At 35.5% G+C, this 17,690-nt stretch overlaps 1 protein-coding gene across 2 annotated transcripts; it reads left to right on the top strand.

Annotated features, from left to right (window-relative positions):
• Positions 1 to 799: 799 nt before the first annotated feature.
• Positions 800 to 17,032, top strand: LOC149829461 (cytochrome P450 90D2-like). Of its 2 annotated transcripts, none has more exons than XM_090015546.1 (8): positions 800 to 1,122; positions 1,641 to 1,965; positions 3,067 to 3,216; positions 11,221 to 11,466; positions 12,335 to 12,424; positions 12,756 to 12,941; positions 13,994 to 14,115; positions 16,387 to 17,032. In XM_090015546.1, exons 1-8 carry the CDS (start codon positions 899 to 901, stop codon positions 16,478 to 16,480), a joined length of 1,437 nt encoding a protein of 478 aa, XP_089871672.1. In that variant the 5' UTR covers positions 800 to 898; the 3' UTR covers positions 16,481 to 17,032. The 2 variants fall into 2 exon arrangements, with proteins under 2 accessions (XP_089871672.1, XP_089871671.1); XM_090015545.1 differs by having other exon boundaries at positions 801 to 1,122; positions 16,490 to 16,733.
• Positions 17,033 to 17,690: the final 658 nt, after the last annotated feature.

The following is a 17,690-nucleotide window of genomic DNA, read 5'->3' as shown; positions in this document are numbered from 1 at the left end:
GCAACACTTAAAGGATTTTCACAACGTGTCTTGCAATACTCGTCACGATTTTTACAAGTGTTTTGGAATTTTAAATCCTTTTTGGAATATCGTAACCTCATATGAGATTTTGTTGACGAGTTTCATGGATTCAACCACTTTCAACATTGTGACCTGCAAAAATCAGAAACTCACAGCTGCGAAGGGTAAAAGCATAAAAAAAGAAGTAAAAACCTACATAATTGTCCATTTAGCAGATTTGGTAAATTGTGGGACATTTTTTAAATCGCACCATTTTTGACTTACAATACGGTCATTTTTTGAACAATTATTAATAAAATTAAGTAAATAACATTAAACTTTCAAGTTAAAGAGTTTATAATCTATGTATAAGATAATGCATGTGTATATGACCCATTTGTAAAATGGACCGACTGTTTTCTAGTATTATATATATATATATATATATATATATATATATATATATATAGAGAGAGAGAGAGAGAGAGAGAGAGAGAGAGAGAGAGAGAGAGAGAGAGAGAGAGAGATGATGATGTGAAACAGGGTTGGATTTATTGAATGGACTTCACATGTGTGCACGAGGGCGGGGGACAGTTGCACTGGACCCAAAAGACCGTGGCACGAGACAATCATGGGCGTGGGGACGGATCGGGACTAATAAAAAGTTTGTACTTGCCACACTTATGTCATTTTTCTTTTTTCCCTGCAAACTCATCATGTCTTCTAATTCACCTTCTCCCTCCCCTTCTCCTCTCCTCTCCTTCTATATATATAACTGCCACTAGACCAAACTTTCCACTGCCTAAGATCCAATATTCCATCTAACCACCACGATCATTCTTCACCACTTTTACTCAATCAATAGGGAGGCCTCTCAAAATCAGCAGCAAGAGAAGGGATGGACTACAAGATGGCTAGTGCATGGTTCCACTACATGGTCACCATCATCATAGCCATCGCAGTTCTGTTCCTACAGGCCGTGTGGCCTAGATTGATGAGGAGGAGTGAAGCGAGGGTTCCTAAGGGTAGACTGGGATGGCCATTCATCGGCGAGACTCTAGAGTTCATCCTTTGTGCATACACACCTCACCCTGAGAGCTTTATGGAGAAGCGAATAAAACGGTATTACAGAAACTATTTCCCTCTATCACCTAGCTTTTTCATTTCATATCATGTATGCATCTCAAATAGTGAATAATTAAATTAAGCAAACCACCAAAATGATATCTAGCTATCATGGTATAAGTTGCCGTCACAAGTGCGCATGCATGTGTGTGTTTAATTTGATGTATAATTCATGAGGGGTAGCTGTTGTACGCATTTGAGTACTGAGTGGCTCCTGGCCGGCTTTTCCTTTTGGGCTTTCCCCAAAGGATTCATTCAATCCCAAGCTAAAAGACACAAAGTGTGTGAATGACCCATATGCTGGTTTTCACCCCTACCACCATGTGATGATGTCTGCAGGGGAAAAGAGGGGGCAATAATAGATATATGCATTTGTAATTGTAACCTTTATCTACCTCATCATGATTCACTCAAACCAATATTCCAAGGTAATACTTGTTTTTCTTGGTGGGACGCTAGCTTGACCTGAAAAATTAATAAAAACTCAAAGACTCTTCTCTTGTGCGAGTGGATAGGTATGGGAAAGTGTTCAAATCTCATATCTTAGGGAGCCCAACCATCGTATCCACAGATGCAGAGGTGAGCAAGGCAGTCCTACAAAATGATGGGAGGACCTTTGTGCCCTTCTACCCCAAGTCAATCACCCAGCTCATGGGGGAATCCTCCATTCTTCTCATCAACGGAAGCCTGCAGAAAAGGATTCATGGCCTCATAGGTGGCTTCCTCAAATCACCACATCTCAAAGCACAGATAACTCAAGAAATTGAGAATTATGTCAACGTGACTATGAAAAGCTGGGAAGATGGTCAGTTAGTTTACATCCAAGATGAAGCAAAACATGTGAGTCTCTCTCTCTCTCTCTCTCTCTCTCTCTCTCTCTCTCTTTATATATATATATATATATATTTATATGTATGATTGAGTGGAATCAGACTTGAATTCAGGTGCTATGTTTATACCAGAACAGAGAGTAGACACGAGTCATGTTTACCATCTACAGAGTTGGATAAAAGCCCCTTGTATAATAGTTTATATTTTTTTCTTAATTCGAACTATTCATTTTTAACGTTCTTTAAACTAAAGTTTGATGTTCATTCTTTTTTGTTGAAATTATGTTTAAAGTAAACAAACCGTGATAAATGCATTTGTGCTGGCCGATTTACTGAAAAAATGTTAAAAGTGTGGAGATTTCTTTTTTATCGACACCAAATCTGTGGTGCGGGCATATGCATCAAAGAGTTAACCGATAGATGCATAAAAACAAGCACTGTGCACATGTACCATGGATGATCCTGTCTCTGTACCATTGGATCTTGAAAATCTGTGGGGTCTTGATTTATCAAACTTTTTTTCTGGGCCGTATCTATGCTTGGGATGTGGGCCTCACTGAAGATCTAGATCATTTCAGTGGTCGGCTCATTCATGGCGCCCAGAGCATGGTAAGCGTGGCATTTGCAACATAATAAAATGCAGAACGTACTGCTTATTGCAGCAATACTCTCTCTCTCTCTCTACATATGAGTTGGAGAAGACAATTAAAGGATCAACTAATTTTGATTTATTGATAATTACACTCATTATTATTATTATTATTGTCGATATTACTTTACTGAAAAAATCGCTAACATTCCGTTAAGTTTCAGCTGATGGGACATTTCGAATTTAACATGTCGGGTAGTTGGAAAATCTTGGACCAAAACATAGATCCTTTTCGGATAACCTCTCTCTCACCATTGTTGTAGCTACCACCCGTTATCCCTCTTGGGTGGGATAGGGAATCAAATGAAGGCGTCACATGGTTTTGATTACTAAACGCCAAGATTCAAAATGAAATCCCAAAATTTATTTGTCATGTTAACATGTAAATGCATTAAGAAGCATTGTTTTTTGTCTTTTCTTAATTAGAATTTGGATTTCCATAAATCTCTGCTGCATTTTCAGATTGCATTCCAAGTGTTGGTGAAGGCATTAGTTAGCGTTGGCCCCGGGGAAGATATGGATTTCCTAAAGCAACAATTCAGAGTGTTCACAGCGGGTTTGATGTCCTTGCCCTTCAACCTGCCGGGGACCAGGCTCTACCGATCATTACAGGCAAGTCTACTCACCCACCCCACCCCACCCCACCCCACTATTTATTAGCTGCTTAACAAGGCAAAAATCCTTAGTTAATTTCCCTCCTGCTGAATTTTTTCTTAAATTAATTGACGATCAATACTGCATCAATCCCATGATTTTCATCCCAGCAATTAATTTACAAAAAAAATAAAATAAAAACTTTTTCTGACAAGTTATAATCCAATACCAAGCGAATGAACCTTGTAGGACCCGCAATGTTGATGGTGGGACAACCAACCGTGTATTATAATTTGTGGGCCCAACCTTTTTCGTCGTGGGTGTGACCCCACTGATAGGCTTACGGGCTGTGCTCATCCAACTAGAGGACCTGCCGGGATCATGAGGATATGCAGCAGATGTAGGGGTGGCAATCGGGTCGGGTTGGCGGGTCAGCATACCTCAACCCGAACCCGACCCGTTTATTAAACGGGTCGGCTGTGGCAAACACGAACCCGACCCGTTTAATAAACGGGTAACCCGACACGACCCGCCAACCCATTTAATAAATGGGTTGGGTCGGGTAAACGGGTTTTCAGGTTCGCGGGTCAGGTTGGCGGGTCGGGTTGGCGGGTTGACGGATCGGATTGGCAGGTAGTCAGGTTGGCGGGTCAGGTTGGCAGGTCGGGTTGGCAGACGGGTTGGCGGGTTGACCCACCCGCCTAACCCGTTTATTAAACGGGTCAGCCGGGTTGGCGGGTTGGCATACCCCCAACCCGAACCCGACCTGTTTAATAAACGGGTTACGCGGGTCGACCCGTTTATTAAACGGGTTGGCTTAAGCCCAACCCGAACCCGCCTAAGAGGCGGGTTGGCGGGTCGGGTTGGCCGGTCGTGTCAGAAATTGCCACCCCTAAGCAGATGTCGTTCAAATTCAAAGTGCCTCCTTATGTAGTAATTACCCTGCATAAGGGAAAAAGGTCAAGGCGAGTTTGAGTGCAGGCTCTTTTATGTCCATGCCATGGAGTTGAATTGGGCAGGTGGTAATTTACATGTCTAGGCATGAGTGATGATCTACTAGGAATATTCCCACCACACAATTTATAGCAGTCCTTCTAGACCATCAAATTTTCGGAACCGACGGTTTAGTTTGTCGGCGAAACTTAATAGGACCACAAACCTTGCTTGTGCATGTGATCTTACTGGCCTTAATATCCATGGAATTCCGTGACCAACAGCAATTTAATTTTTTTAGTCTTACTGGTGGTCCAGTATGGCTGAATTTGGATACTTAATTTCATGGGCATCCTGTGTTCTTAAATCGCAAGTATATCAACACTCTGGAAAAGGCAGCAGATATATATATATATATATATATATATATATATATATATATATATATATATATATATATATATATATATATATATATATATATATATATATAGGGCTAGTTTAAAAGCGAGAAAGATATAGGAAAAGTGATGCAAAATGAAAAATCTGTAAGGATTTTTCAACTTTGAGAGAGTTTTTCTAAAAGGTGTATTTTGATATAGGAAACATTCTTTCATGGGGAGTTGAGGAACGTTTCTTACCAAGAAAAAATTTATTTTTACACTCCCCATCACCAATCTCATCACATCTCACCATCACCACCCACCATCTCACCATCACCACCACCCTCCTCCTTTTCCTCTCTCTCATTTTTTCACATTGTCCCACTCTGTTTTTCTCATGCTACACAAACAAGCAAAAACTTTCTTTTGGAGAACTCATATCAAAAACTCTCATAGGCAAAACTTTCTTTTTTAATGAGTTTTTCTCTCTCTTCCAAACATGCCCATAGTGAGAGAGTAATGGGTATGTGACTGGGCCTTTTTGTGCCTACCACATGACTATCAAGCTTTGAAAAGATTGTTTCTATTTTTTCTAAAATTTGACCATGCAAATGTGATCTATATGCTTGACTTTATGAGAATCGACTTTTGGATGGTCTGATTCCAACACCAAGTTGGATATTTATAAGATTGAAAAATCAATGGTCTATATTTTTAAAAAATATTCAATGCTTAAAATTTATTTTTTTTCTTAAAAAAACATGATTCAATGTGATTTCCTATCAAATCGATCATGCAAAACACATCAGATTTTTGAAAAACAACCTAAAAACTCTTATCCATTGTTGGTAGGCACGCACTAGGCATAAAAAGCAGAGAACTAAAATTATGGCCATTTTCAAAACTTTTTTTGCAAATCCAACCATGTGCATGTGCCTGGCCTGGTGAATATGCTAGAAATCAACAATTGAATCATGTACTTTTGATGAAAAAAATGCGATTTTTGAATGTTTGAATATTTATGAAGATTATAAGCCATTGATTTTAAATCCTTAAAAAAATCTTGTTTATGCATCAAAATCAGATGATTCAAGAGTGGGTTCTTATAAAACCAAGCATGGTTACTTTCAAGAGAAAAAAAATCCATTAAAATTGTATATATATATATAAGCGGTCATTGTTATTGAACTCATTTTCGCCATTGATCGTGTAAAGATCAACGACAAAAAAAAAAACTTTTGAGTTAAAAGGGTCATTAGTGGCAGTCGTGACCACTACTAATCACCACAAATCTCATGAAATCCATGAACCAACATCGTTCGATGAGATGGGCATCCACTGGTATGCCCATCTCTCTATATATATAGAGAGAAAGAGAAATGGGTTGGTGCTAAATGAAACATACTAAATAGGCTTTTTTGCTCTTCTCGTATTTTTTTCACAGTTCTGAACCCATAAATGAGTTGGGCATGGTCGATTTACGAGGAATCCACACCTAAAAAATGTATTTTTGATAAAAAATGATATTTAGAGTCTAAAAGATTTACAAAGATTTTGAACCATTGATTTTCCGAACGTTTAAAAATCTACTCATGTGTCAGAATCGAACACTTCAAGAGCTGATCCCTATAACATCAAGTATATAGATCACATTTGTATGGTCAGAATTTAAAAATAAAACAAAAAAAACTTGAAAAACTCATATAGGACATTTCATTTAGCACAAATCCATTACTCTCTCTCTCTATACATATATATCCTGCTAAATATAGCACAATGCTAAATGGAATATTTTATCAAATTTTTGTGTTTTTCTTTTTAATTTTAACTATATAGATGTACTATATATGCTTTTTTTATAGGAATCACTTCTTGAAGGATTTATTTTTTATGCACGAATAGGTTTAAGGTTTAAAAAATCAATGGCCTATAATTTTCGTATTTTTTTTACACTCAAAATACCAATTTTCATTCAAAATGCATGATCCAAGTGTCAACTTTTAGTAAATCCATCATGCTGAACACATCTATACGATTAAAATTTCTAAAAAGCACCACAAATCAGATAAAATATTTCATTTACCATCGTGCCATATTTAGCACAGATCCTATATAGGACCCATGCTAAATATGGTGTTATTCTAAATGAATCATTTTATTAAATTTTTGGTATTTTTTCAAAGTTATGACTCATATAGATGTGATCTATATGCTTGTTTTTATAGGAATCAGTTCTTGGAGCATTTGATTCTAATGCATATATAAGATTTTATAAAGATTCAAAAATCAACGACATATAATTTTTAGAAGTCTTTTGAAACTCCAAATACCATTTTTTTCATCCAAAATGCATGATCTAAGTGTCGATTTCTAGTAAATCAATTATGATGAACACATCTATACAATCAAAACTTTGAAAAAACACCAAAAATCTAATAAAATATTTTATTTAGCATGGTATCATATTTAGCATGGATCTTTTATTACTATATATATAGTGTGTAAGTTTCAGACCATTTATCTCCCGAGCAGTTCTAGATCCCTTTAAAAAACACACTTGCGCCTGATCCAAATATGTAGATGAGTTTATCATTGCTTATTCACTAAAAATCATGCTTTGGATCAAATCCCTTTAACCAGAATTCTTGATTTTTAGTAAACTAAATTTTTAGTGTAATATGAACTATTGTTTTTTTTAGTTAAAAACATATTTAAATATGAAAAATGTTTAAACCAATGCATGTTTTTTACTAAAAGCTTAGAGATCACATCTACACATTTACATTAAGTAAAAAAACACATGTAACTATATTTTTTAAAAGGATCTGGGATGATGTAGGAGATATATAAATGGTTTGGAACTTACACTACTATATATATATATATATATATATATATATATAGTAGTGTAGTAGTTGCCTACCTCCAACCTACCATAAGCAAACAAGCATTTTTGGATTGCTTTTTGCAAATATGACCTTGCATATGTATTTGGCATTGTTGATTTGCTAGGAAACAACACTTGCATCTTGAATATTTTTAAAACTTTTAGGTCATAGATTTTTAAATCTTATAAAAACCTACCTATGTGTCAAAATCAAATAGTCCAAGAGTCGATTCCTATAAAATCAAACATCTAGATCTCATATGTATTTTCAAATTTAAGGAAAACATGAAAAAACTTTCAAAAACCTACTATATATAAAGAAAGAAAGTCACTAGAATATGTACACTGGAAATATGTCTACTGAGTATGAACTAAGTCTTCTTTTTTTTTGTAAATCTAACCATGCAGATGCATTCAACACTGTCTGTTTGCTAGGAATCAACTCTTGTATCATGTATTTTTGATAAAAAATATGATAATTGAATGCTCAAATATTTTCAAGAATTTTGAGCCATCAATTTTTGAAGCCTTAAAAGATCATGCTTAAGCATCGTAATCAGCCTATCTAAGAGCTGATCCCCATAAAAAGTGCATGTAGATTGCATCCATATGGTCAGATTTGAGAAAAAAACATCAATAACCCATGAACATCTTGGTTCATACTTTAGTAAACATGTTTTCAATAAAGATATTCTAGTGACTATAAATATAGGGTTAAATGTTTGCTATCCCCGTAGGTAAGGAACTCAGTAAAAAACTATAATATTTTTAAATTTTATAATTTTTTCACATTTTACTCTCCAAATCATGATCTACATGTTTGGATTAGTGGAAATTGGTGTTTGGATCATGTTTTTCCAATATGTGAAAGTGCTATAGGATCGAGGCAACGAGCACTAGAGAGGAGGTAAATAGTGCTTTTAAATATCATCTTTGAAATTAAAACGGATTTTGAAATTCGCAAAGCAATCACACAAAGAACACAAGAATTTATCCTGCTTCGGTCTTCCAGACCTACACCCAGTCCCCAAGCAAAACCCGATTGAGATTTCCACTATCAACCTTGTGTAACTACAAGATCATACAAACCAAATTCTATCCCACTTTCAGTAACAAATCTACTGAAAGCAAACAACTCCTTTAAACCAATGAGTCATTTTCTTTTATAGAAAAATAAAATAATCAACTTACAATCAACTTACGAGCCCTTCTTATGAATGCAAATGAAATGCAATTGACTTTTGAGGTTGTTGAAATACTCAACTCACGAATTCACTATCTCTCAAAAGAATTTGAGTGAAAAACTGAAGTGAAAATATCAAATGAGTGAGAAAATAAATACTTGAATGAATAGGAGTGAAAAGCAAAGAATAATTCAATGTAATTTGATTGGATTCAATTCAATTTGATGTTTTTGAGTGTGGAATGCACTCATATTTATAATTGAAAGATTCCATACGTTGAGGGTATGAAAGAGTGTCAAAACAGACCATTTTGAATGATCAAAACGTTTGAAAAATGAAAAGACACGCCTTTTAAAAGTTTCAGAAAAAAGACAAAATTAGTCAACTGGAACAATAGTTAGTCGACTGAAATCAAATATTAGCAGACTGACAGTTATCGTCGATTGACTAATCTGTTTAGCAGAGCCGTTTGAAAATTTGAAGTTTTGAAACTTAGTTGACTAAAGAAAAAGTTAGTCGACTAATAATATCATCAATAGACTGAAAACTCTTTTAGTTGAGTACTGCTAAATTTTTCTGAAAACACATGTTCTGTTCAGTCGACTGATAAAATCGTTAGTCGACTGTTGATAAATTTTTTGAAAACACACGTTTTGTTCGGTCAACTGATAAAATCGTTAGTTGACTAATTTGACAAAAATGACATTTTGCTTAGAAAATTTGGCGCGAGAAAGTTGGTCGACTAATAAACATGAAAAATTAAGTAAAGGTTTTTCTAAAATGATTTTCATGAGGGGTTCTTTTAGAAAAGTTTTTCTAAAGTCTTTTTAAGTGAAATGCAATCAAAATATGCACTCTAAGTAAGTCTCTTACAAGAATCTAAGACATTTAATGGATTTTACATTTGCACACTAGTCTTCAAAGATTCTTTATCGAATTCTTCAATTCTTGTCATCTTTCTTCATTGCCTTAACTGAAATGCAATTGATTCATTTTTTCATCATCAAAACCTTGTACTTGAAGTATCGTGTACGGCTTCATTGTCGTAATAATATGTATGTAAGATTTTGTTGGGGTTGAAAATCAACAACCTATAATATATCGAATTTTTAACCCCTCAAAAAATCCTATTTTTATGTCAAATAAAAACATGATCCAAAAGCCAGTTCCTACTATTTTGATAATGTTGAACACATGTATGGGGTTAGACCTGGTCAAAACAACTTCCACTAAGTTTCAACTATGGAGTTCCTTACCCACCAACTTTTTATAATTTTTGAAACAATTGATGCCGTCCCCCAAGACTTTGGTTCCATGCTGCTGACAGCAACACAGCCAATGCTCCATTGCACCAAGTAGGGGTGTAACCGGGTCGAGTTCAGGGCCGGTCCAGTTTGGATCTTATCATACCCAATTTCGAATTGGGTCTAAAAGTAAGACCCAAACCTGACACATTTTAATTCTGGTTCAGATTGAGGTACAGTTGAAAATTATGGACCCATATAGGTTAACGAGTTTGATTATGTACCAGGTCGGGCATAAATGGGTCAGGTCTTTAATAGACTCATTTTGATTTAGGTCGGATTCAAATTTGGGTATGGATGAAAAAAGTAGACTCATATGAGTTAACCGGTTCAGGTATAATTGGTTTGGGTCTTAACAGGTTCAGGTTTCAACTCAGGTGTTGATATGATTGGTATTCTAGACCTAATTAATCCTTAATAAAAAATATGTAAATTAATGAAATCAAATATTCATTAAGAAGATTATATGCTAACAAATAAGAAATTTATTAACTATTCCAAATAATGCAAAATTTAAATATAAAAAGAATATTTTCATACCAGCCAATCATTTCAAGTTGAAATAAAAAGACATTAATAATATATCATTTTCAAAATGTATCAAATTCAATGAGTTGTGTGTTATTCTTAAGAATTGGGCTTCATTTCAACTTGATCATTTCCATGACTGAAGGGAAATAGAAAGTATCTAACAAAACAATGAATTAAAGTTTTTATTGCTAAAAGAAATGCATATTAATTCAAACTTTACCAACATCTAATTGATTATATAACATAATATTTACCAATTATTATAGTTATTTAATCATACTACCAAATATAAAATGGGTTTGGGTACATAATTGGTTTGAGTTCAGGTCGGTTCCAGTATGAAGTGGGTTTGGATTTGGGTTGGTTTAAGAATAAAATGGGTTCCGCTACATAATCAGGCTAGGTTCGGTTTTACAATATGGGGAACCATTTAGGTCGGGTACAAAAAACAGGTCAGGTCTAATTAAATGTGTTCGGATCTTCATTTTCAATACCCAAGACCCGATCCATTTTCACTACGAGTCTATATTTTGGACCCGACCCAAACCCATAAATCTATTCAAATCGAATCAGGTTGGGTATAATCAGTTTGGAAAATCGGGTCTGGTCGGGTATACCCAACCCAGTTACACCCCTAACACCAAGCAATGACTCTCTCGTAATTATTAGTAGCAACCTTTAAAATCTAAGGCCACCATTGGTGGCTAGTATCAACACCTACCCTAAAGCCAAGATCTTTCTTATTAACTGTACAGTTACAAGGTGTGCTCAAATTTGGCTTGTGGTGACACTTTGTACAGGCAAAGAGAAGAATTTCAAAGTTGGTGCAGAAAATAATTGAAGACAAGAGAAAGAACAACCGAACATGTAGCCCAAGAGATGTGCTTGATGTACTTTTGGATGATACAAACCAACAATTAACAAAAGAAATGATATCTGATAACCTGATAGACATGATGATACCAGGAGAGGACTCGGTGCCCATTCTCATCACACTGGCCATCAAATACCTCAGTGATTACCCACTTGTTTATCAAGCCCTGCTGGTAAGTACTCCCCAGGATGCCTTCTACATAATGGACTTCTTTATTGACCTAATACATGAAAAACAGTGTCCATAAACTGACAACATTAGCTTTGCCTTGCAAAAATAGACCCTGTTTAGTATGTTTTGTCTGCATGTCGGGCTCAGCTTCGACTGCACCCAGCTGTATCTAGGTTTGCATCTGACCTTGAGGGACTGCTGGCTGGAGGAAAGGATCAAATCCTCGCCCCCTATCGCCTTAAACTTATATATATATATATATATATATAAGGTTAATGTTAGCTAAGTCGATTGTCCTGTTTGTTTTGTTTTATTTTATCTTATTTTTTTTTTCTGCATTTAACATGCTTTTTTTGGTTGCTTTTAGTTGTGACCAGCTTTTGGATTGCTGTCTAAAATTCGACAGCTATGAAAGCATCCATTTTTGCTGACGCAAAAAAAATATGTTTTTTTTATAAGAAACATGGTTCAATTGTCACATCTGTGAGCTTAGATTGAGTAAAAAACAACTTGTTTCATGAGATTCAGGATGATGCAATCGTCTGTTATATATATATATATATGTCAGATTTAGGTCAGATATCAGTTCCGGTCAAGTTTTGGTTTGGATAACAAACTGTGGCCTTGATCCATTAGGATTCAAGGTTGTACCGATTTAACCTAATAAACCTACAAACTCGCCATGGATGGGTCCAAGTCGTGACAGAGCCTGGGCCTGCTTGTAGACAGGCTCACCAGCTTACTTTGTAATCCAGGTTGTTTGTTTTTTCACCAAACAAAGTTAAAACATGTTGGTCTTCCTAAAAGTGAATTAATTAAGTTGAAGTTCAGCCTATATGTGAGTTTCAGCTGAGTTATTGTTCTTGTAGGAAGAGAATTTGAAGCTGAAGAATTCCAAAGAGCGACTGGGCGAACAGTTATGGTGGAGCGACTACTTATCTTTGCGATTTACACAAAATGTGAGTTACGATACCTAGTTATGCAGCTGCCAATTATTCAATCTCTTCATCTTCTTTGAATTTGGAATAAACAATGAGGTTAGATTAGATCAGAGTAGGAAGAAGCTGGATCCTGGTATTTGATCAAAATGGGTTGATGTCTGGATCAGATGAGCTTAGCCCTTTGGGTCTGGATTTACTGACCCATATGGTTGAATCTGGATCAGAGCTTTCCTAATTAATTTGGTGGCGCAGGGTCAGACTGCAATAAACTGAGTACGGTTTTGAGCTTAATTAAGCTGGTTAGAAATCTTGGTGGCCATGGTTATTTATCTATGCCTTTGATTGTTAGGTAATCACTGAGACCCTAAGGGTGGGGAACATCATCGTTGGTGTCATGCGTCGAGCTATGAAAGATGTCGAGATTAAAGGCTATTTTATACCAAAAGGATGGTGTGTTTTCCCGTATTTTAGATCAGTTCACCTTGACCAAGACAACTACGAGGATGCCTACTCTTTCAATCCGTGGAGATGGCAGGTAATATTAGAAATCTACTCTTGGAAAAATATACAACTGTATTATAATTGTTATAATTTAAATGAGAACCATGTGATTTTACTTAGGTTGATGCTTTATATATATATATATATATATATATATATATATATATATATATAGAGAGAGAGAGAGAGAGAGAGAGAGAGAGAGAGAGAGAGACTGTTCAACCAAAGGTTCAAAATCTACTATCAATGAAGATCGGACAGCTGCTCTTTACAAATGCTTGAAAATCTCAATGATCGAACTTCTTATATTTGTTTTTTATAATTTATTTAATAAGAAATATATTTTACACAAAGACTTTACGACATATAGACATGTTTTTTGAAATGTGAAAAATCAACGGCTCACAATGCATTTAAAACTTTACAATACAAAGAATTGTGGGCTGTTGATTTTTAGCACTTTCAAAAACACATATAAACAAAAAAATTATAATTCAAAACATGTTGCTCATTAAATGGATGATAAAAATTTAATATGTAAAATCCTATCAATGAAAAACTCGATCGTTAGAGAAAGAATGCCATCGATTTATTAACATGGGCAGTATGTTTTGGACCTTCCTTGGGTTGGACGGTCCCCTTCTCTCTCTTTATATATATATAGTAATGAGTAGGTAGCTAATGCTTTTTGTGCCTACCTCTTTTCTACCGAGCCTTGGAAAGATTACAGATGTCATCTACGTGCTTCATTTTTGTAGGAATCGACTTTTGAATCGTCTGATTCCAACACCAAGCTAGGTTTTTGTAAGATTAAAAAATAAGCTGTCTACAATTTAAAAAAATATTCATTGATTAAAAGATCATCTTTATTTGTCAGAAAACATATTCCAGGTGTAATTTCCTAGCAAATCAATTAGGTAGAACACATATGTAGGGTCAGATTTTTTAAAAATAACCTGAAACCCTATCCAACTTCGGTAAGCACGAGGCAGGCACAAAAAAACAATTCATATATATAGGTTTGAAGCAATGCTTTACATTATATCTCTCATACGGTAAATCTGATGAAGTGATTGATTTGAGCAGGACAACGACACGACGAATTGTAACTTCACTCCTTTTGGAGGAGGCCATAGGTTGTGTCCTGGGGTGGACCTGGCAAGACTGGAAGCTTCTATTTTCATCCACCATTTGGTCACCAATTATAGGTAAATCTAGTGAAATTAATGTGCACATATATATATATATATATATAGAGAGAGAGAGAGAGAGAGAGATTCGTCAAATCTTTAACACTTAATTTGCTTAAATCAACATTTTAGCGATCCACCATTACCCAGTTTCGCATATATATATATATATATATATATATATATATATATATATATATATATATATATATATATATATATATATATATATATATATGCTAAATGATAGGTGTTAAATGGGTTTTCTGGTCTTTGGGTGTATTTTGCACAATTCTAACACCATATGGTCCATATAGGATGAATGCACACTTGGATCATGTGTTTTTGATGAAAAAATGATATTTGGAGTTTTGAAAATTTACAAAAATTTTAGTCCGTTGATTTTTTTTAGTTTTATAAAAACCCACTCACGTGTCAGAATCAAACACCTAAAGAGCTGATCCCTATAAATTATCAAGTACATAGACACATCGGTACAGTCAAATTTTAAAAATAAAACAAGAAAAAACCTGAAAAACTCATTTAACACTTATCATTTAGCATATTTTTGTTCAGCACCTACCCATTACTATATGCACAATTGTTGGCCGAATGCCTCTGGACGTTCATCACAGGGCATGATGGATGTTCACAAAAAAAGTGAAAAAGGGGCAAAAAATAGTTTTTGACCATCGCTAAAGGTCCCAATTTTCGTTGAGCCCTTTAGTGGCGATTTTCTACTGTCGCTATGGGTGCTCTGACTCCCACCTAATAAAAGTTTTAAATTTTCAAAAAATTTCAACATTTTGGTTGATCACACCTTGCATGTATATGATCTACAATTATTATTTAGTGAAAAATAAATTTTGGATCATGTGAATCAGTGGCGTAGCTAGGATTCATGTGAGGGGGGGCAAAACAGGGGTGTAGCAAAAAAGAAAAATTTTTGTGTGATAGTCGGAGGTTCGGGGCAGCGCCCCCGATTTTTTTTTTGAGATAAAATAAAAAATGGCTATAATTATTAATAAAATTCTTATTCATATGGACGAATCAAACTATTTGCTGCAGTCAGGACTGGGCTACAAAAATGGATAAAAATCTATTTCATATGGAATCAGGGCTTGGGCTTTTAATTTTTTTTTAACTGTTTCGGGATGCAGGACTAGGCTACAGCCCATTCCTGCCCCCCCCCCTAGCTACGCCTTTGATGTGAATATAACATGCATGCAGGTTTTTTATGATCTTCAAAAATCAATGGCTCACAATGTATCAAATTTTGTTGACTTAAAAATCTTATTTTATATCAAATTCATATGAAAAATTGCGTTAAGTATATCCACAAGGTATGATTGAGAATATGCAACCTACAACTATGATTTCTAGTGCGGGAGAGTAGGTGCTCCTGGAGCATCGGAGCATTGCTCTCACACACACACACACACACACATATATATATATATATATATATATATATATAGAGAGAGAGAGAGAGAGAGAGAGAGAGAGAGAGCTGCTCAATCCATACGTGCTCAATTAAAAACTCAATAATCTTGTTAAGCATTTATTATGCACATGATGGACGCTGAACATTTTTTTGCACAAAAAATGTTGAAATACCGAGCATATCCCCAGCTGACCTTTAGCAGCGGTTTTGAGTGACGTTAAAAGTCCTAGGGGAAAAAAACTTTAGCGGCACTTCAAATGCGTTGCTAAAGGTCTTTTTTGCGTATTTTGATAACTTTTTATCATTTTTTGTGAGCTGTTCGTCCATCATGAGTACGATGGATGGTCAACGCGATTGTGTTTCTTTTGAGCACGTATGGATTGAGCAACAACAAATCTCTATCTCTCTCTACATATATAATCACTATAATATGAGAACATGAAACATGTGCATTTCCATTACTTTTCTTCCAAATTCAACTATGTAGATGTGCTTGTCATGATGAATTTGCTAGGAATCAACCATTGGATAGTGTATTTTCCATGAAAAAATATGATTTTTGAATGCTTGAATATTTATGAAGAATATGAGCCATTGATTTTAAAGCCTTAAAAAAATTTCATTTATGCATCAAAATAGGATGATTAGAGAGTGTTCGTATGAAACCCAGCATGTAGGTAGCATCCGTATGGTTAGATTCAAGTGAAAAGAATAAAAAACTTATAAAAATTACTGTTCACACAGTTGTCGTATTCTAGTGATATATATATAAAGTTTGCTTATATATATAAAGTTTGCTGTTGGCTCATTATTCCCTTCTCACGTGCCTTCCCTGTTTATTCTAGATGGGTCGCCGAAGAAGATTCCGTTGTCAACTTTCCCACCGTAAGGATGAAAAGAAGATTGCCCATAACGGTTGAGAAACTAAACCTGGTTTGATTTTCACAGGAGCGGGAACAGAATCCATTCGTTTAGTAAGCTTGCAGGCAAACAGAAAGCCAACGGCAGAGCTCCTTCCTTTCCTTGGTTTGCCCCCCACATTCAACGTACAGGCGAATGAAAATGACCACCATGAAGATTTATTTTAAAAATGATGCAGCAGTTGGGGTCCAGGGCTACTTATTGAAAAACTTTGGATTAGTGGATAGGCCTGCTAAGATATTGTCTGCCAATGATTTTCCAAATATATGATGTGCAAACCCCTGTATCATGTATCACCAACTAAAAGTTCAGACAATCTCTAGGCATGTTCGGGACTGTCTGCCCTTAGTTTTCCACATTAATATTGCAACATCTTCAACTTGAGCAATCTAAATAATATCTTTGGAATGTCAAAAGGCTTTATTCCTCTACTTCTTTTCGCCGATGAAGCAAAGGGACAGGGAGAAGCTTAAAGTTTTGTGTAAATTTTGATGTAAATGTGTTGTGCTGTATCGCAAAAATGTCCTTCATCCACTAAAGATTTTAGTGGAAAAAGAAAATCTTGCCCTTCATTTTTTTAAGATTCGAAAAGAAATGCATCTTTCTAGTTAAGAATAACCCAAAGTATTATATAAGCGGCTTGAAGGCGTTGAACCGCTCAAACCTCCTGGCCATTTATCTTGGCCATTGTGTTGTCTGGGGCTCCACAGTTCCAAGTAGTGACCGCATATGCAGCTTGGCACATGTAGACAGTGACCTCTTTGAACACGAATAGCGACGTTCCAGAACGATATGGTCCCCCCATTATGGTCCATGACATAAAGCATCTTATCTGGGATCCAGAACAGCTCATGCACGTTGGAGAAAATCTCCAATATGATCCTTTTAGCTTGGGGTTAGAACATTCAATGATCAGCGAAATCCACCAGACATTTTCCAATGTAAATCAAAGATTGGTTCTAAGGGCACTTAATAATCCTAAAATCATCAACTCAGAAAACTTAGCTCCGTGAGATCACTAAAATCATCACAAATACAAAAGCAAAAGTCTGGAATCTTGAAAGGATGGAAATGAGGATAGTTTTCTATTTTCCCAATAGCAACCCCGTCATTTGCTAACATGGATCCAATTAGATTTAGATTGCAATTGCCAGGTACCGCGAGGAGACCTGACACAGGAAAATGCTTTTACTCGTTTTGGTTCGTGTGAAATGGACGGATCGTAAGA

The sequence above is a fragment of the Nuphar pumila genome, chromosome 8, assembly GCF_984573655.1.
Source record: "Nuphar pumila chromosome 8, dmNupPumi1.hap1.1, whole genome shotgun sequence".
NCBI classification, from domain to species: domain Eukaryota; kingdom Viridiplantae; phylum Streptophyta; class Magnoliopsida; order Nymphaeales; family Nymphaeaceae; genus Nuphar; species Nuphar pumila.
The sequence above is the reverse complement of the archived record's forward strand: the minus strand, read 5'-3'. Positions and strand labels throughout refer to the sequence as shown.